Source organism: Megalops cyprinoides, chromosome 9 (assembly GCF_013368585.1).
Source record: "Megalops cyprinoides isolate fMegCyp1 chromosome 9, fMegCyp1.pri, whole genome shotgun sequence".
Lineage (NCBI taxonomy): Eukaryota > Metazoa > Chordata > Actinopteri > Elopiformes > Megalopidae > Megalops > Megalops cyprinoides.
In genome coordinates this window covers 19,124,280-19,144,998 of record NC_050591.1, presented here as the reverse complement: position 1 = coordinate 19,144,998, position 20,719 = coordinate 19,124,280, and the positions used below count along the sequence as shown (strand labels likewise).

At 43.7% G+C, this 20,719-nt stretch overlaps 1 protein-coding gene across 2 annotated transcripts in view; it reads left to right on the top strand.

Annotated features, from left to right (window-relative positions):
- Positions 1 to 20,719, top strand: part of cwf19l2 (CWF19 like cell cycle control factor 2) — a 43,981-nt gene that overhangs the window by 13,541 nt on the left and 9,721 nt on the right. Inside the window, exons 5-12 of one of the 2 annotated variants that reach the window (XM_036536917.1) lie at positions 1,388 to 1,507; positions 3,756 to 3,849; positions 7,075 to 7,190; positions 7,690 to 8,429; positions 10,031 to 10,157; positions 11,463 to 11,570; positions 15,093 to 15,221; positions 17,964 to 18,101. In XM_036536917.1, the coding sequence (XP_036392810.1) occupies positions 1,388 to 1,507; positions 3,756 to 3,849; positions 7,075 to 7,190; positions 7,690 to 8,429; positions 10,031 to 10,157; positions 11,463 to 11,570; positions 15,093 to 15,221; positions 17,964 to 18,101 (1,572 nt within the window). Of the gene's footprint in view, positions 1 to 1,387; positions 1,508 to 3,755; positions 3,850 to 7,074; positions 7,191 to 7,689; positions 8,430 to 10,030; positions 10,158 to 11,462; positions 11,571 to 15,089; positions 15,222 to 17,963; positions 18,102 to 20,719 lie in introns of both variants that reach the window. The other variant, XM_036536916.1, reaches the window with a different exon arrangement.

Below are 20,719 nucleotides of genomic sequence, written 5' to 3'. Positions count from 1 at the left end.
TCAATGATCTGGTTGTTGATGGAGTCTGACTCCATAATGGCCCTCTGTATTGAAGGGATTGTACTGGGTCATTGTGTCCCTGTCAGTGGAGATTATAGAGCTGAAATCCTGTGCTGGGGAGTGAGGAATGCATGATAGAGGGGCAGGGATTGAAGGACAGCAGAACGGTCACTGGGAAAGGTACGTGCCGGCGCACTGAGGAAGAGGGGTCAGAAAGGTGACCTCTGAATGGTAGATGATACTGTAAACTGTGTGCGTGACGTTACGGCCTAGTTTCTTCTCAAGCAAATGTAAAGCTGCTCATTTCTTAAAGCCTGCTTTTGGTTGCTGTTAGGGGACTGTGAAGTCAGTGTTCTCCTTTCTTTTTCTTGCTTATGTATGAGTTTTTTATGGATTCGCTCTTGAGGGTAAATCCCTTATATGATACCCTCTGAAACTGGAACATGTTCTGTTAGGGCAGAGCGGTTTGAACACACCTCACTGCTCCAGTTATTATTATTTTAGGTTGCTTACTATTTTTTGGCAAAGTATCACTGTTTTTCATCGCATATCAACTATTGTCCCTGGACAGTTCACAACTTGGAGCATTCTATGAATGATTCTCTGATAAGAGAATTATATTAATTAAAAATGGTTTGAGTGTGAATGGGGTGTAGGGTGTCATTAACATCTGTATCACGCCTGCACCTGCCATTTTGACCAATCATATTAATTTTTCATAGGGATGTGTTTCACTGTGCATATTATCCATATTTACGGGAAAAAATGCATTTCGTGCAGGCTTACTTTTCTCGTTGAGGGGACAGTAATATTAAAGCCTCTGTTGTTCCGAGGCTTTTGCAACTAGAGCAGGAAAGAAAATGCTGAAGGAGTGATGAAAAGGATACTTTATTATTGTTTTCCTCTGTACAAGCTGCACATCTGCTGAAGCTGTATATTTTGAGGACGGCAGCGTTTTTTTATTAGCATCGTGCTGGAAAACGCTGTGGGGCAGGTGATTTGCTGCCAGAGTGGAGATATTTCTGTTGTGATTTATAGAGCGTGGACACAAAGAGACCATCTCGGCTATAAAATCGCAGAATGCAACAGAAGGGCTCATGGGGTGATTTTTTTTTTTTTTTTTTTTTTTTTTCTCCAGACTTAAGCACATTGAGTATGGGAATGTGTTGCAGTGGTGTGTTGATTCATAGTTGAGTTTCCGTATTCTGCTTGCATAATGATGTGTTAAACTCTTCACTGGTTGCTTTACCGATGGTAGCGTTTTGACCTCGGTGTTTGATGTCATTACGTGTCCCTTGTTAGTGCAAGTATAGCCGTTTCATGCTGTGGGCTCACCGTGCTTCCTGTGTTTGTGTGTTGTGTCCGTCCGTCCCCTGCCATCCCCTAGCGAGATGCCTGGATGACCTTTGACTTCCTGTCCATGAAAACCACATCCACAGCAGAGCGGCGCGCTGAGAAAGAACAGAAGAAGGAGGCGGAGCGGGAGAAGGCGCGGTCCATCGAGGAGGTGGGACACATTCCCTCGTTCCCCATGTTTATCTCTGGTCCAGAAGTGGAAGGGAAGCGCATCTCATTCAGAGCAGGTTGCTCGTTCTGATTACGTAGTAAGGAGGACAGTGTACGTACCAGAGAGCCCACAAAGCTCCCACAAGCGTTTGTAATTTCACAATTGCCAAAACCAGCTTGCTGGATTTCTGTAAGATTCTAAGAAACCACTAAGATTTGAGGCATGTCTAAGAGGAAGGATCATAACATCAGATTGATTTTTCTTTTTGTTTCTGGCTTCCTTTTCATTGCTCTCTTGTCTGTTAGACTTGAAGAACTCTAGCTGATAAATCTTAGTGTAGTAGTTGTACTTATCAGGTTATCTGCTCCTAATCCTCTGCTCCAAAGACCCTGTTCTGTATATCATGTAGGCAAGCATCTTCAGGCCAGAGGTGCATTGGTGGACTGTCTAGTGAGAAAGAACATGTCAGCCTTGGACCTTAAACACAATGTAGTTTCTTTCATGGAGATCATGGGCATTTTCAGCACTGGGGAGTGAGACCACGGTGTTAAGTGATATTTTACTTTCTCAAAAAAGATGTTTCAGCAGGTATCTTAGCCCATTCGCAGAGGGGTGGATGTCGATCACTTTCCATAGAGAAACAAGAGTCATGTCTGGGCCAAAATGATGGATGAAATTTTGAACTCCTAAAAGCTCCCGTGAAGTGCGGTAATGTCACACGTCTTTGGGTGAGAAAGTGAGATACATTAGCTATTACTGTACAGTTTCTTCATAGTCACTTTGGGTGACTGTAGGTCAGGGGTAATTAGTATTAGACATGATGATTCTTGGATGACATACTGATGGTGACATAATCAGCCCTGTTGTTTGGAGGCTCTCCTGTCCTATATGTGATTGGCTGGAGCCATTCCCATCATCCCCTCAAGCAAAAGGATATTAGAAGTGAGTCTGTTCTGTGAGTTTCTATTCTGTTCCCAGAGACTGAAAGTACCATTGCTCTTTTCTGCATGACTCAAGGCCAAACTTTTGCTTTTGTGTTGTGTGGTCACTCATAAGAAGAAAGCAGGAATTCCTCATACCATGATGAATGGGAGAGTAGTGTGACTCTTTCTGGTCTTGTCTAATTTGTTAATTAAAAGTTTTTATAACCTGCCAGCAGAGTGTTATATATCATGTTTGGGGGTTCATCCTCTTCGATTCTGTCCTTCAGTCTTTCTGACAAAATAACTTTTCCAATTAATCAAGTGCAGTCATGCATGAATTTTGAGGAAGTCTTACATTGGTTGTCCTCACTGGTTTCCAGAATTCTGGCAATCATTTTCAGGTCACATGGTTACAGGTCAAGGTTATTTCAGCTTTGAGGATTTTTCCTGGTTGTCACTAGATGACCATGTTAGAGCATACAGAAGCTCTGCTCCAATTCCCTGCACTCATCCAATGAATGGTGAGAGTCTGTTGCCCCGGGGTTACCATCATTGTACTTGTTATGTAATTTTACAAGTTTAACAACTGAAAAGTATAGCACAGCTAGTTATGTGGGCTAGCTAGCAGGCTAGCAGTTTCAAACATTGAAATAAATGTACTCATTTTGGGATGGTGTGAATGTTCAAAAATGATTTGCACACCATTTAATAAACAAATCCGTTTTATTTACTATGCATCACTCCTTGTTGACTTGTAAGAAAAGTACCATTTAAATTTTAATTAATTTGTGCTTTTCAGGTAAAATATTTTTGAGAAACAATTGGAAGTAGTGCTCTTCTCCTCTTCCATGTCTCTGTTTGAAGCCTGAATCTACAGAGGCATTTGCCTAGTGTAATCTCTTCTCAGTTACTTGCAAACTGGAGATGTCCCTGCTGAGAACGATGAGTGGGAAAGTGCTCAGACAGATTGGTTCATTTGTAATAAATTTGATGAGTTTTCTTTATTTCTCTCAAGTGGACCACAAAGCTGAAATGTGAAGCTCATTCCCCAATAAAGTTTTGAACTATCAAGAAAAATGAATGAAAGAATTCCTCAAGAAGCAAATGCGGAGTCCAAGGCAAGGAAAAATCTATTGGGGGAAAAAAGGTTTCATTGCATGAATTTTAAATGTCTTACGGATAATTGTTTCTGCTTGCAATGCTAACATGCCTCAGTGGCTCCTGATGTGAAAAAGAAGCATATTGATGGGGGTGATGGTGGCTTTGTGCTTGAGCTGACAGTGAGGCTGAAGTGTCCTGTCCCCTCCTGTTCTGCGCACTTCCAGGCCGGCCTACACAAACTGGAGCTCAACCCCTACTGGAAGGATGGAGGGACTGGCTTACCCCCCGAGGAGGGTGCTGGGGCCCCTGTTAAAAAAGGTAATAATCATTGATAAATAAACTGCTTTTGCAGGACCTCACTTTACATGAGGAGAGGTTTACATAGGTATGGGATTGCTGCCATTGGACCCAGTCTCTTTATTTTGCGCTGTGCTGCGGTTGTGGTTCGATTAGACGCGGTTGATCGTCTTGGTCGAGGCTTAATCAGAGAGTTTTAAACCGCCTCTCATTGGCAGCTATAGCCCATGACCTATGGTCGCGAGATCAGTGCCCGAACCGCCCCTCAACATTCCATTTTCTTTTCCGTCTGCCCTTTCACTTCAACAAAGATTTACTGACTGATAAACGTTTCTCCTAATGTTACCCCCTCACTCTAGGACCCGATAAGCGATGTGGACCTACTTCCATTTCTTCCCGCTGACATACTTCACTGTGTGTAAAGGCTAAACTCAGTCATCCTGCAGGCATCTTAATCTGAGACAGAGCGAGAAAAAGCAGCAGAGGTTGAGAGAAAATAAAAGACCGTGAGAGGGAGAGAAAGTGAGAGCCTACGTGCATCTATCTAATGGCTCGTTGGCTGCAGTGGGAGTGGTACAGTGCTTTTACAGACATTTCTACCAAAATAAGAACTTTCTCATTGAGAGTTCTTAATTGAGAGGAGGGGAATGTAAACAGCTCGTAACATTGATGAATATTGCTCGTTCTTCAACCTCCTCCCACAACAGCACACAAAAATTGAAAAAAGCTGTAAGCCTCTGCGAAACGCCAGTGTTTTTTTTTTCTCTTCCTCCTGGTGATGAATAGGTTCGTCTGAAGTCATTTCGCCCAGCTGCTCTAGGGGAATATTTGGAAGATTTAAGTCATCTCCGCTCCTCTGCCATCCTAGACAGCCCCCCCCCCCCAAACACAGTCATCGCAACTAATACCATACCTCGATCCGTGACAAGCTCACAGCACAGAGATTAATGTACTGCTGCCAGAAAGTTCAGAGGAGTTGTGAATAGTTAACACACACACACACACACACACACACACACTCACTCCATGGTCTTTTTCGCTCTGCGCTTTCTCCCTCTCTCACCTCCTCAGTGCAGTTCTACACTACACTAAGCACCGCTTGATGATTTGTTTGTCCTTGCTGTGTTTGGAGTACGTGATTAAGAGAATTATTGCTCTTCTAAAAATACGAAGACAGTAGAACCCGCAGCACTCCCCTTCCCAGTTGCACTGTGTATTTATTTTTCTTTCAAACCTGATCCTTATGCTCGCTCCACAGGGTGTATTCTTTTTTTCTGCCCTTTCACAGCACTTTTTGAACAGGCAGGGTCTGAGCTGCATGAAAACTCACACGTGTGATTTTTACTGAGATCAGCTACCTTCCACTGCATCCAGTGTGTAGCGGTGCACTGTGGTAATGAGGGAACTGGACTTGTAACCCAAAGTTTTTGTGTTTGGATCGTAGGAGTAAAGCATAAGAATGCTTTACCTGGGAGCACAGACAGTGTTATTGACTGTTTTTGTTCACACATGTTTTAGATTAATGCCTAGAATCCATGTTTATGTGTTTATTTTATTGAACACAACAGAATTTACCCAGGGGGTAGCTGTACTAGGGGAATATATTTGCACAGGGGGCATCAGTCCTGCTGTGTGGTGATGTGGGTTTTAATCTTGGATTGAGAGAGTACAGCACACATTTCCCATATTTTCAAGCGGCATGGAAAATGTAGCACTCAGGTGAAAAGGGATCTGAGCATATGCACTGATGGCACTCACTGTAATTTGCTTTGAGCTGTTTAACAGCCATGAGCAAAAGTGTAATGTCTTTGCAATTGAAGGGACCCAGAACAATAGCCTCACGTCATCTCATCGGCTGTGTATGAGCTGTGAAGCCCTGGCTTTTCACATGCTTTACAGAAATGCAATTTAAGGAATGTTACTTGAAGGGGGGAGAGGGTGAAAGACAGAGTGTATGTTAATTTTTCTTTATCTGAGTTGTAACACTGTGGCTGTTGCCCAGGAATGTGAGCATTTGCTCCATTTTACGTAGATTAAATTAGGTTCTTCATGTTCTGAAATGTCACTCTAGGGAACAGCAGGCAGCGAGGTTTTGGTGCAGCGGTGCTCTCAACTTGATGCTTTTATCATTGTCTTTATGATGCATTTCATTTGCTGGCACTTTCTCATAGAGCCATTTTACACACAGAGATACCCCTGGCATCAAAGCTCAGTGAAGCTGTTCGGGTAAATGACCAAACTCCAAAGGGTACTTTTCCCACAGGGTGGTGGGGGACTGAGGCGCCCGCCCTACCGCCCACCCCGAGTGTCCTGACCCAGTTCTTCAGGCTTCTGCCTGCCAAGGAGCAGGAGCACATGTCGATACAACATTCTGCTGGCAGGATGAGGAGGAGGAGGAGGGAGATGATGATCTTGAATAACTGAATGTGAAATATGGCCCTCTTTGCTTGCCATAGCAGGGGCATCTGCGGGCATCTCTTTGCTCCTTCAGTGTCTGCCAAGGAGTGTGTGTGTGTGTGTGTGTGTGTGTATGTGTGTGTATGTGTGTGTATGTGTGTGTGTGTGTGTGTGTGTGTGTCTCATTGCCAAGGTTAATTATGCCTCTTTAAATACACTGCGACAGACTGTGCAATGACCAAACTCCCAGATCACATAGTTCAATTAACAGCGACAAATCATTGCGGTCTTTTAATCTCTCAGAGCCCAGGGTTCACGCAGTCGCTGCTAAAAGATGACTTGGGATCCTTCTTTAATGCGACAGGGAGCCGTTCTCCCCTCAATGCACAGCTGGGTTGTAGTATATGCTGCTGTAGAGGTCAGAGATGCATGACTTCCTGCACATGTACACTGTGTGACATCACATCAGCAGATGTTCAGGAAGTAACTCTGGAAGTGTCAATAAGTGTGTTCCTGCAGTAGGCTGTTGAGCATCTGCAGATGTATGTAGATGTAATTGTCTGACCAGTGCTACAAAAGTAAATGACTTTAGAATCCTCACTGATGCAATGAAGGATGTGCTCTGATGTGCACAAATATGGCTGGTAGTGTGCTCAAGCACCCTTGCACAAAAACAGACAGTATTTCAAACATAAGGCCTATAAATCAAACTAGGTAAGGCCGTCTTCCAAGCAGGTAGATAACGGCAGTGAATGTATGCATGTTCCACCAGCACATGCCACCAGGCTCACAGCCCCAGGGCTTAATGTGCTCATGTTTTTTTTTTTTTTTTTGCACATGTCTCGGCAGCGGCGTTGGTTGATGACGGGGGCCTAAGCTGGCTCAGGAAGTCTTATCAGCGCATGAAGGAGCAGGCTGAGAGGGAACAGCGAAGTCTGGAGGCTGTGGTGGCGGAGAGATACGGGGTGAGGCTGCCGCGCTAACATACACACGCGCGCACACACACACAGACACTCAGCGACATGCTGCGTACAAACCACCTCTCCTGTTAATTCCCTCTCTCACGGCATTCCTTCCTGCCAGCTCAGCACTTTCAGGATGAGGACCCGCGGTCTGATTGTCACAACTGGAGAGAGCCATCGGCTTAGCTGCTGACAGAACTTCTCTTCTTGCTGAAAGCACAACATACTTACTCTGAACTTTTTGCAGAATGATCTCAATGTGCATGAAATTAAATTACCAACATCATTTTTAGGGACATTTGTTTTTTTATTAGACATCTTAAGGGAACCCAATTAGAATGAATTGCCTTTCCAGGCACTGAGCTGCAGCAGTAGAAATTGTAAATGGATTGGTTTCTAATACAGTTTGCATTATTTGCATTAGAACCTGCAGCTTCCTCCCCCGCATTGTGTCTGAGAGGTCTCTCCCTGAGTGATTGGTGGTCATGTGTTTTCCGCGCAGTCCATGGAGCAGTTCCAGAAGAGGCTGGAGGAGGCTGAAAAGGCTGCGTACGGACAGAGGAGGGCAGAGAGGGAGTCAGGTGGAGAGAGGTGGAGAAGACGGAGTCCCAACGTGTCCCAGAGGAGGTTTGAAAGGGACCGAGAGTCGTCCCCTTCCAAGGGCAATGAGGATGTGGACAGGGAACGAGGGCGGAGCGAGGGCAGGGGCCCTCGCAGAGACCGGAACGCGGACGGGGCACGAGACCCGCGCGGTGACCGCGAAGGCAGGCCCAGGGATCGCCAGGCCGACGACGGGGACCGGAGACACAGGGACGACCGCCGGCCCCACAGAGACAGCCTGCCAGGGGCGTCGAGACGCGATGAGCCGCCCCCGTCCCTCGGGTCCCTGAAGGCCAGGTTCCTCAAACCCTCCGAGAGGGAGGACGATGTCGGGACCGGGTGGGGTCGAAAACGTGAGGCGGCCCCTGCGTCGGGCCGGAGCTCCTCCGGGTTCCTCAAACCCAGCGATGAGGATGGAGAGTCGGACCACGGCAGAACTCCAGCCTGGAAGAAGGCAATCTCCAGCAGGGACTCCAGAGAGCCGGAGCCAAAGAGCGACTCTGTGAAATCAGCTGAAATGAAAGGGACTCCTGCTGACCTCAGAGACTTCAGAGCTGGAGACAGCCTGAGCCAGCAGCATCAGCAGAGGGAGTCCGGCACCGCCCTAGTGAAGAGTCACAGTCCCATGGAGACATCACCAAGGTCAGATATCAGGGCCTCTACACCTTTATCTAAAAATGGCCCTTATAAATTTATATGGCCCAATATAAAATAAGTGTATCCATTCAATTTAAATGACCAACAGTGTCAGACCAGACTTACTTACTTACTTACTTGCTCCTAGACTCCCAGACCAGTGAGTGTGAGTGTATTCCGTTGCTTCTTGGCAGGGAACTCATTTTCTTGGTGACACATAGTGTGACACGAGCCCTGAGGTCACATTTTGCAAAGACAATAGAAATACACCGGAGAATCCTGGGACTGTGATTAAGGTCCTGACTGTTGTTGTTGGTCCGTCGCTCCATGTCTTATGGCCCAAAGTAGCTGTTCAATTCTACTGTAGAACAAGAGCTGGTAGTGCTACTTACCAGGGGCCTCTGGGTCTGCTGGATGATTGGCCTCATCCCTTAACTCTACAATCAAACACATTATGTGGGCAGGAATTGGCCTCAACCGGTGAGCTCGGTGGACGTCATCTGATAATTTAAAGATAATTCTAAACCCTGGGTGACTCTCAAGAACAGTCTCTCCAGTAGAATCTAGTTTTACATTTGTTTGAACTGCAAAGAAAAGGTATCTGTGGTACAGCCCAGCTGTTACCATCCTTTGAGTGTGCTTGTGTGACTTATTCATCGAAATGAGAGGATATGTATTCTTAGTGAAGTCCTGGAGCTTCAGCGAGATGCATTCTGAATGCGTAATGTATTATTTGAACTTGCCATCCCAGCTCTATGAATTCCTCTTCTCCAGTGTTATGATTTTTTTTTGCCTTTTGTGACAGAAATCATCCTTGACCACATTTTGAGATTTGTTTTTCAGGAAAACTTTCCCATCACCCAAGCCAAAAAAAAATCTTTCCACTGAATGTATTTAAGCAAGAGATCATTTCCTTTGGATATCAGACAGCTGTTAGCAGTGGTCATTCCAAAAGCCTGTTCATTCACCATGAAATCCATCTCCTAAGTACCACCGCTTTGTCGTCTTTAGTCCTTATCATGCACTCATTAAACAAAACCTGCACCAGTTCTTAAAAATGTGGAAAAAAACCATCAGCATGAAATTAATCCTTAATTGCAAAAAAAAGTTTAATGTCCCCCAGGAAATGAAGTTTCATTTTAATTCTGCTGCACCTCAAGTAGTCATTGAACAACATGTTTAAAAGTCTTTGCCATGAGAGTTAATAGGCTGTGAAAAGTTTATGATTGATGGAGGTGCTTGTACCTGTGGAGCTTTGTATCCGTCTAAGTTAAGGTGCCCGCTTAACTGAGGCTGTAACATTGGTGGCGTCGTCCTTCATTAGTCCATTTCCACACAGTAAAGTCAGGCCGAAGTGCATTAGACACAACAGTTCCCTGTGGATTGACCTCCACATCAAGACCGTTCAGCAGTGCTGTGCTTTCAGCTTCAGCTGGTCTGTCTTTTGTAGTCTAAGTAAAGGACGCGCTGTCGTTTGTCAACTAGATAAAAATCGAAATGATTATTTTTCCAAAACGGAAATAAACAGGGATTTGAGAAAACTCTCATGCAATTTTGGACCATCAAAACAGATTTATCCAAAATCTTTCTGTTCTCATGCCTCACAGAGACCCTGGTGGCCCCGCCCGATCCTCGGAAAGTGAGGAGGAAGAGGAGGAGGTCCAGATCCTGAGCGACGAAGAGCTGAACAAGTTGGGGGCCAAGCTGGTGAAAGCTGAGCTGATGGGAAACACGGTGAGGTTATGTAACTGAGCCCCTTCCCCATCTCCTGCACTTTGTAACAGGTCCATTGTGCTGCCTGTGACAGGGGGCTGTCAGTGCAATGATGAATCCTTCCTGGGAGTTGGTAAAATGGTACCTGCTGTCTGCTTGCTTAGTGGTAACAGGTAGTGAAGTGATTTTTACAGTCTCACTCAACCCCAAGTCATTGCTTTTGCTTTTAGAATGGTCTTTACAGACATATAAATGTAAATCTGGGCAGAGTTCTGTTGGTGAGTGCTCCACTCACCAGTCTGACATGCCCTTTTGTGTATAAACGCAGATGGTGTTGACAGTACATGTAAAGAGAACTCTGTCAGTTTATGAGCTGCTATGACAAAAACCACAGAGTGCGCAGTGATTGAATGATCAGCTGAACAATCAGATATAAATTTCCAAATAATCTTTCTCGGCATCTGTATGTCCTGTATGTCAGGAAACTGGTACCAATGAAGTGTTCATTATTTTGACTTTGGCTTTCATAGCAACTCTCAGCAGACCAGCTCTGACACTGGCCAGATGCACAGCCTGAGCACATGGCGATTGTTTGGGAATAGCCAGACTGCCAGTTGCCAGCAGCGTCCGGAGTTCATCTTCTGTATCTTCGCGCATCCTGTCCCCATGACAGGGCGGGCTGTCCAGCATACATCTGTGCCACTTTTCTTTAGACTCCATCACCAAGAGACCTAAATCACTTGTCACGGCCCTGTCCTGAGTTCTCTTCTTAAGGAACATTGGAAAGACCTTGACTGCTGAAATGGAGTGATTGTCACCAGCATGTGGGAGGTGGAGGACAGAGTGGGTTTGATAAAGGAGGGGAACGGTCTGTTCCGTCCTTTCCTGTTCTCTCCTCATCCTCTTCCTCGAACATGTTGCCCTGCTCCATTGCCAGCGGAGTTGTTATCAGTGTCAGGGTGATGTCACTTCCTCAGAGATCTCAACAGTGTTCTTTGGGAGTTGACCAGCAGTGCTCATTCAGATCAAGATGTTCTATGTCCTGAGAAAAAAAAACAAACAAACCAACAACATCCATATTACTGTATGGCATCACAGTTTTGAAAAGTAATGCATTTACATGTGTATGCTTGGATATACCTCTAGAAACAGGCAACAACCTCATTAAATTTGTACCAGATTTCTTCTGCATTGAAATTGCCTGTTGTTAATGGGAGTGGGTTGTTCTTAATGGTTCGTTGTTTGACCACAGCCTGTGTGTAGCCAGGAAGCCTTTGGGTGTAGTGTTGGAGGATGCTGACCGGTGGTGGTCTCCCTGTGTTGTAGGCCCTAGTGGAGAAGCTCAAGGCACAGCTGGCGGCTGCCCGCAAAGCCAAGGAGAGCAGAGCACAGAAGGGCCAACCCCTAGGCCCCCCAGGGAAGATGGAGAACAAGGTCGGTAGAACACAGACACACACACGTGCTCACGCGTAGACAGGCAGTGAGGAGGATTCAGTCTGTTGCTCAGCAGGTGTTGACCCTACATTTGTCAGGTTGTTACTGGCAAAAAACACAGCTGTATACTTTGGTACTCACTGAGGCTGATTTAATAGAAAGGGCTCTGATGGGTAATTATCTTGTGTGGGCAACCCAGTCCTTGTTAACATTAGGGCACAAGCCAGTGAGTGTTCTGCTCCCTGTAGCTAAAAAAGCCACACTAAAGCTCAGCTCATGCTTCATGTCTTTGACCACAAGTATATTGCTTACCTCTTATTGACTGCCAGACTACTGCTACCTAGGTCGGGAATAATGTTTGATGAAAAGAAAGTCTGTCCCTTTGTAATCAAGTCAGAGCCGTATGGGATATACATTTATGATTATGTCGAATGATCAGTTCAGTTGTTCTCATGACCTGCCAAAGCCCACAGTGGCGTGATCATCTAGGTGGCGCACAGCTGCTCCGCGTTGAAGGACCTGAGATGGAGTGTGCTGCAGTGGCAGGATTCACTCTTCATTTCTCATCTAAATAACAAGCCAGGAAAAAAGTGCACAGAAACGTAGATTCCAGTTATTGAATGACTAGACTCTATGTCCGGAGGTATCATCGATCTACATTGTAAATCCCATCCGGCCTTTTAACTTCAATGCTTATCATTTTTGAATAGTACAAAACAAGCAGTTTAGCTGTAACCTGTTCAGAGTTAGCTTAACAACATTTCTTTTCATCATCAGGTATTTTTATGTATCTATGTATAAAAAACATGAACAGCTAAACATGTGACCTTTCACTGTAAGCAGAAACAAGGAAAAATGCAAATAGTAGTAATCAGCATTAAATATAAAAATAACAGGTAAAAGCAGTAAAAGAACAAAATATAGAAATGCATTGTCTTTCAGTTGGATAGTTGTATTAATTTCAAAGTTGTAGTAAGCTGATATTGCTGCAATAGAGACAATGTTCACTTTTCCAAATTCCATTTGGTACAGCTAGTGGCTATGTTGCTATCAGCCACATGCATGTGTACTCATTAAGTAAAAATAAGCTTTGTCTCCTAAGCTTAATTAATGTACTAAATCACCTTTATTTACACAATCCTACTGCTTACAGCAATACCATGAGTTCTGTGTCAAAGTAAAAATGTCACATTGACAGAGAAATTAATTTGTTATTGTAGCTAGGCAGTGGACATGCCTGAATTCTCTCTTTTTTGGACAAGGAAGAAAAAAAAAATATTTAACTACATCTCACTTCCAAAATATACTGTGTAGAGCACTTAAGGAATCTGGAATCCATGAGTATGTCTTGTGTTTATTCAGACATAACCTCAAGGTGTAAGTCTTTTTTTCATACAAAATGTAAGCATGACAAAACTGAAAATCCAGATGGAGGATGAGTGTAGTGAGAAGGCATTGCCTTCTCCACAAGAGACTGCCTATAAACCATCAACTGCAATGAACTTGTCGCTTAGAGAGCATTTCTCAAATCACTACACAGCTGAGCTTATGCTTGGTACACACTGTGAACAGAATTAGAGGCCATGCTGCTACTCATGAAACATAAAGGCAGTTTAGGGCCATTCTCTAAAAAAACATTTAGTCATCTACTGCACAGTAACCACTGAAAATGCATGTTCCATAGAAATTGAATCCTAAATAACTGAGCACATTTCCTATGCTCAGCAAAACGGTTTGTGTGACTTTGTCATAGCACCAAAGTAACCTGGGTTTGGTGCGACAAAAGGTACCATGAGAGCAAGAGATTCAGACAAAGTTAGATCGTTTACAATGAGAAGCTCCTTCGTCAGCGACAGGAATGAGACTTGTTTCACAGCAGTGATTTTCTGATTTTCCAGAGCTTTGCACGGACTATTCTCCAAATGATGGAATGACCTGGAGGGTCAGTCGCTTTTTACATTCAGCAGTGAAGTGTGGGTAATGACCTCTGGGTACTACCTCATAGAATATTCCAGTAGTGCTTGGGCAAGCTCTGAGTGGCCGTAGCCAAGGTTTGGAGAATTCTACCAAATTGCTCTGTTTGAGTGTTGATATAAATATCAAGCTCTGGGTCCACTGCCGTGATTAAAGTTTATTTACCCCGGCTTTTAGCTTAATGCTTGACATGGAGCATTCTTTGTTAGCCAAATGTATGTCAGCGGATGATGTGATTGTGTGGGTTTATCCAAATAGTGGCCCATTTCTGCTGTTTAGCGGGCAATTGGCTCACATTCTGTAGTCTGTAGTTTGAGTATCTATTTTATATATGGAAGAATAAATAATTTGCTACATTCCAAGCAAACGTAGGAACTAGATTTCACTTGGTATCAGTCCTGCTTAACTTGGATTGTTATTTATCACACTGAATGTTCATTTTGGCTATGAAATGTTTGAACATTTTTAGTAAGAAGCACTGATTTGTGACTCAGCATTACATGCATTTATATATATCATATGTGGTCTGTTTTCTTTTTATCAAGATTAATGAGGTGAGGGAGTTTTTCATTACATTAAGTGAAAGTATTTTACAGATATTTAAGGGATACACAGTCAGGTGATATTTTCAAATGAACTCCAAATGTTCGCTCTCTTGCGAATTTCTTTGTGCCCCAGGTGTGACATTCAGTTACTTTACAGCTATGTGCTTTTGAAGGGCCATCAGTCACCGTGAAGTGTCTCAAAGGGACAAAAGAATTGTGTGTCTCAGCTTGTACTTTTCCCTCCTTGGTAATTAAGTGTCCTGCCTTCACACTGATACACGCACGAAGGTCTGAAAGCTGTTTGCCGGCAGATCTTTCATAAATAGAAAGACTTTTCAGACTGGAAAGCACTTTCGAGGCTCGACATTTCTAGAGGATCTATATAATTCTCTCCCCAATCTTTACTGACGTCTGGATGTCCGTGAATCATAGCTGGGATTATGAAGGCCTAGCTTTTTCTCTCCCTCCTTTTTTGTCAGATGTGACTTAATACCCACTTCTGAGAAGTTAAATACGAATTCCGAACGTTATTCACCTTAGAAGGAATAATACGCCGAGAGGGCTTGCTTTCTGAAAACAGTTTTCAGGTACTCCTCTTGATAAATGTCCTTTCACAGCCGGTGCAATAAATTAGGTCCCCAAAGGCTCATCTTTTAAGGCAAGACTCTTACTACTGCCTAACCAGGGATTCATTACACAGAATCTTAATTTAATTTCATTCTTCTAATTTACAGAATTTTCAGTCTCGCCACCTATTATAAGTAGTCATATGTAACTGGTGAAGCTCAGTCATGTCCTCAGTTGTCCTTAAACAGGGTGTGTCTCTGCAGTGCTGAAGTTTGTCTGTGTTGTGCTGTGTTTTATTGTGTTGCTTTGAGCTTTGGTGTCTTCAAGTGCGTTGTACAATGTATATTTTTTGGTGTAGAATTGACATGGGATTTTATGTACCATGAAATTATTGTCTTCTGTAATGTAGCATTGTCTCATGTTCTATCCCAAGCAGGTGTTGGGACGTGCGCATGAGGAACAGGAAGTGGTTCTTTTCAGGACAGACCAAGCGGGCCGAGCGTGGCCTGTCAATGCCCCATCAGAACCCCCGGAGCCTAAAGGAGGGCGCAGGAAGAGGAAGGCGGTAAGGCCTGCACTAGGAATATGCTCAGATGCACAGATGTACACTGGTGTGTTATTACAAGCTTGATATAGGCTCCCCCACTGCACCAGTTCCAACATGGTCATTAATTATATGATGGGGGGTTCAGGTTTGACCTGTTTTTGTGTTTAATCTCTGATGTAAAACTAATGAAGGGTCCCAGTGCAGTGAGGAGTCTGTGGCATGAGGTATGGCAACATGAGCATCTCCACATTCTGGCTCACCTTTTAATCTCACTCCCTTAGGCCAATTAATCATTCAGAATGTTCTCACGTTCTTATTTTGGACCAATCAAGGATTCAGCATATCCCTCCCACCAGATGTTTCTTGAGTGCTCCCACGCCCCCGAATTGCACACTGCAGTGTTACATACTTGCAACTGATATATTGCAGCCAATCACGGTGGATGTAGAATTTACCCGCGGTGCACTTCAGTCGACTATCGCGTGTGGGCCCAAATACTTTTTAATGTGGAGCACCTGGTTTGGAAATGGAGAGGTGTGGAGGGGTGGGGTGGCCTGGTTTTCCCACACTGTCTATGTTTAGTTCCTCGTGGCTCTTAAGCTCCAGCTGCATAGGGAATGTGGAGGCCCTGGCCACTAGCTCTGAGCTCCTGTGCCACATGCCCTGTTGGTGACTTCACTTAGTGGGAAATAAGGCAAAGAAGTAGAGACATGGTATATAAATAAAATTCAAGATTATCCTTTCAAAGTCAAAGGTTACCATAAAGAATGGGGGCCTAGTTTGGGTATGCCATAGCTCTTTTTTGCAAACATGATTTATGGCGTAGAGTGGTCCAACCTCTTGACTTGGAGCACTCAGTGAGAACATTTTGCTGCCATTATGCTATTACCAGAAAGAACCTGAAGTACGAAGGAATGCAAGTGAGCTGTCTGTTTATCCTAAAATTCTCTCGAGGGGCCTACGCCCTAAGGTGTCTAAGAGCTGTGGTATGATTGGCAGAGAGGGTACTTCGAGACACAAAGCAACATGCTTCATGGACAAATGCTAAATCACCCAAACACCATGAAGTATATCTGGCTTTAGAATGTCTTTGCACAAGGTGGCTGCTGTGGTGCACCATTTTTGCCCTGTCATGGTGCTGAGGCTCTGTCTTAGCACTGTTGTCCCCAAATCCTCAGATCAGACTGGCTCTTCTCCAGAAATCTGTCACCTTGTGCAGCAGACGATCTAGAGAGTACTTAGACCACGGAAGAAGAATGATGACTTTCTAATAATTAAAGTGCAGCAGATAATTTATAAAATATAATAAAACATAATAATTGAGCCACAGTGTGATAAATGTATTGTTCCTCACAATTACTGAAGAATCCATATCAGAGGAGCCTTGTTTATTTTTTTAAGACAGTAAAAGAGATCATAGGTTGATTTTTTTTTTTTTTTTTTTTGGTGGCAATCAGTCGTCAAATCCCAGAATGAATTTCACCATCTCTCTCACTGCATTTGCTGGTGGAGGGCAGTGAGGGGCAGTGTTGAAGGGATCACTGTCTATTCCAATGTGTTTCATCTGAACTCTTGTGAAATGTAACATAGTTAAATGTAAATGGCCAGAACAGCCATGCTTTTGAAGGTTCATATTGAGACTTCAAATGTTGACCTGTGACAGAAAGGCTGAAATAAAGCATCTGTTCACTTCAGATTCACAGGAGAGGGGAAATGCGATTTTTGGGGCCAGTAGAAGTTGAGAAGGGAGAGTTCTCTGCCTCTGAAACTCCAGTGCACATAATTTGGATACCTTTTAACTTGTAAAGGATGAAATTACATAAAATACATTCATTTTGTGGTTTAGTTTTGCTTTAAAAGCAGTGGTGATAGTTCAAAGACAGGTAGCTAATTTTCACATTCACTCAGGACACCCTGCTAGATGGGATATTTTCAGTCTTGTCCCAAGAGTACCTCACAGCATTGCAATGTAGTTGTTTTTCTTAGATTAATTACTTATTCGTGTGTTAAATAGGCTGTAATTACTCTAAATGAAAGACGTGAATGAAGTGAATGCCATCCAGACTTTGAAAGCTGCGTGTGTGTGTTCTTATATTTATGTCTGCATCTGTGTGTATGTGTGTGTGTGATGCAGCCACCCTGCAGACTAGACAGACACAGCAACCTGTCTGAACAGGCCAGGTGTTGGAGAGTGTGACGCTTGGAATCACTGCTATGCCGACACTGCTGGGATTAATTCTGCTCACACCAGTATCGAGTGCAAGTGAATTTCACCACTGTTTGTGGTTTTAATTTAATAAGCAAATGAGGTGGCATTAAAACTGGGAGATTCTCCCCACTCCTCTCCTGCGACAGGAGAGGTATGAACCACAACATTGATTTTAAGATGTCTCTGATGTCTTTAAGATATTTCACAAACAATCACAAACAAGGGAAGGTGTATACGTGGTGAGTGGTCTTACCAGCCGGCCCATCCACTGGTACCTTCAATCAAACATCCATCCCAAAGTTCACATTTTTCAAAGAAATGTTTTAAGAAATAAACACATGAAATTAATTGATGCGGTCTTGCTGCATTGCCCTTTTATCACCCTGCTGTCTAGCTGCCTAAATTCTGTGTATATTGTATATTTGTATTCTGTTCTTTGGACCAGCGAGGTGTGTGATTTGGCGTGGTGACCTCTTCACCTGTGGTTGTTTTGTGGCAGTCTAGATGAGATCCAGGCTGACACTCCTCTACACCCCTGTCTCCCCCAACAGATTGAGACACACCGTGACGGGGAGCGCGTGAGGTACTTCCAGGACGACGACAAGGTAGACCTACAGGAGATGGTGCGGAGAGAGAAGATGAGCACGGCCGAGGACCAGAACGCCCTCTATTCCCGCATGGCGGCAAAGGTTAGACTGGATATATCTGCAGTGGAGACTAGGACCCCAGGTCTGCAGCTCTGCAAAGGGATGCTGTTGTCTCAACTGTCTACTATACTGTCTGCTGCCTTTACTGTTGGTTGATATTACGTTATGTAATCAGCAGGGACCCCTTATCTGGGGCCACCTTCATCACTTGCATGTTTAACTTTTAAGGGGTTGATTCAGATTTAAGGGTACTGAGTGTTTTTTTTTTTGGCTCTCCTCAAACACATTTTTCTGTTTTTGGGATTCAGACTTAACTTGCGCATCTGCGTATATGTCTTCTAACTGGGCATATAATGACTTGCTCATGTAGAACACCATATAACAGGCAGCATTATTTACAGGTATTTATGTACATGTCTGCATGCGTGTATGTCCAATGAGCATGTAAGGGTAGCCAGATTATATTATCACACTCGACGAAACGAATGTTCATTAATGAACGTGTCTTGCGGTGTGTGCCTCCAAGGTTCTGATGACAGACAGAATATTATGCTATCTTTAAAGAAAGTAAATGTACAACAAAATTAATTATGCAAGGTCATCAAATGAACTGATTCAAACGTACCATTCAATACAGGTCAAACAGAAACTTGGGTTTCTATGTTTATTTTCACTGGACTTTACATGCATAGTTACCAACAGCTGTAACATAGATGTGACACAGTTGAATTGGCCCCTGAATGAATACACGGACGATTTACTGAAGTAACTCAAATTGAGGGCCAAGGGTAGAGCACCACTATTCTTCACAGACAAAGAGGAGAGCAGCTGTAAACAGCAGGATGCCTTTATATGCGGCTGTCCGTAAGTACAAAATACGGTTCTCAATGACCCCGCTCTGAAGTGCAGGACAGAGCTGACCCACTAGGTCATGGTGTGCGCTGTTGGGACTCATTTTTCTGCTATTGGAAGTTGACGCTGCGATAAGGCTGTTGTCTCTTTTTGGTAATTAAACATTGGCCTCTTAATCACCAAAAAGAGAATAACTGAATAATTGAAGCCTCTCTGCTTCTATCGGTGCCACACAGAATACAAACCTGCTGTGGCCACGACTCCACAGTGCTGCCCCAGTTGCTGTCCAACCCCCCCCCCCCCGGGGGCGGGGTTACAATTAGCACTTTTTTGCTATTTAGAAAAGTGACACATTGAACTTTAGGTCCCCTACATGACCCAAATTGTATTTACTCATACTGATGGCACTTTTATGGTTTTAGATCATGTGAAACTGGACACTTAGTTATAAACTATAAGCTATCCTCTAATGATGTAGGCCTTCTGAAGTATTTGAGATACTTTATCATGATGTTGTGAGTCTCACCATTTCATGCAAAAGTCAAGATTGTCTGCTCTAATGGAATTTAGTACTGCTTTGAACTGATGGAAGCATTTTATGCGCTTCATTTTACTTGGTGGTTAGTGTTTAACACCAATGTCATTCAGTACATATCGGCATGGTGCCAGTGGCTGTGACCATAGCACTGGCTTCATTAGAACTGTTGCCTTTTTCCCTAAGAATTTCCACGGCGTCTGTCCTTTTTAGTACCATTTCGTAAGTGACACTCATCCTGACAGCGTAAAAACAGTTTAAGAGGCACTCAACCTTTTTGGACTTTTGTATCCACCGATCACCACCCTTGTTTAGGTCGATTTTTACTTCGGCTGTATTTTTGCTCCTTTGCAGGTAGTGTCGGCTTGCGTAATGGCAGGCCTCTCAGCTGTGCAGGCGCGCGTATGAGAGATTACAGAGCCCTTCTCCCCGCTGTCGAACAATGCATTTTTAATGGTGTCATGCTGAAGCCAGTGGTCTGCCTTGTCCATAAATGTAAACGTTGCTGCGTTCTTAATCTCATTACTTTGTGCGTGCTTGTTTCGGCGCATTAAAGCTAAGTGTTATTTCTAATGTATTTTTTATGTTCTTGTGTTGGAACATTTGGCCTTTATGTAAAACTGAGAGCATTGTGAAATGCCCTAGTAGGGTTTATGATTATTTGGGTTTGGATTTGCAAATAAATCCAATGTAATAACCCTATAGCAACCCAAAGGTCATTTGAATTGTAGATTGATTGAACTTCATGCATTGTTCTAAGGCATTGAGTTTCAATTTCAATTCACTCATCACCCTTACGGCACTCACGTTTCTCCAAATTAGTGAGAAGATAGCATAAAACACGGATTATTATAAGAAACCTTTTGCAACTTGCTGCGAGAAGCAATACTTAAATGTGGGCATTTAAGTCGGTATCTTAAGAATGGGTATGGGTAAGAGCTGTGACTATCCAGAAAAATGTATGCCATAAATTACATGGTAAGAGCAGATTATCTTATCTTTTGGAATGAACCGGTCCTGTGTTACTGGAATGGGTAATTACTATGTGCTTCCCAGGCAGCTGGTGTATCAGAACATCAGCAGCAGTATGGCTGCCAGATAACCCACAGTGTTATGGCTTTTTCTTCTGTTGCGGTAAATGATCCCTCCTGACAGCTGTGGGAAAACAGATGATGATTCTGGTCTGTGTACTGTCCATTACATATCTTTCATTACATAATTGAATCTTTTGTCAGCATTAATTTAGATGATCAGGATTAGTGCAGATGATAGC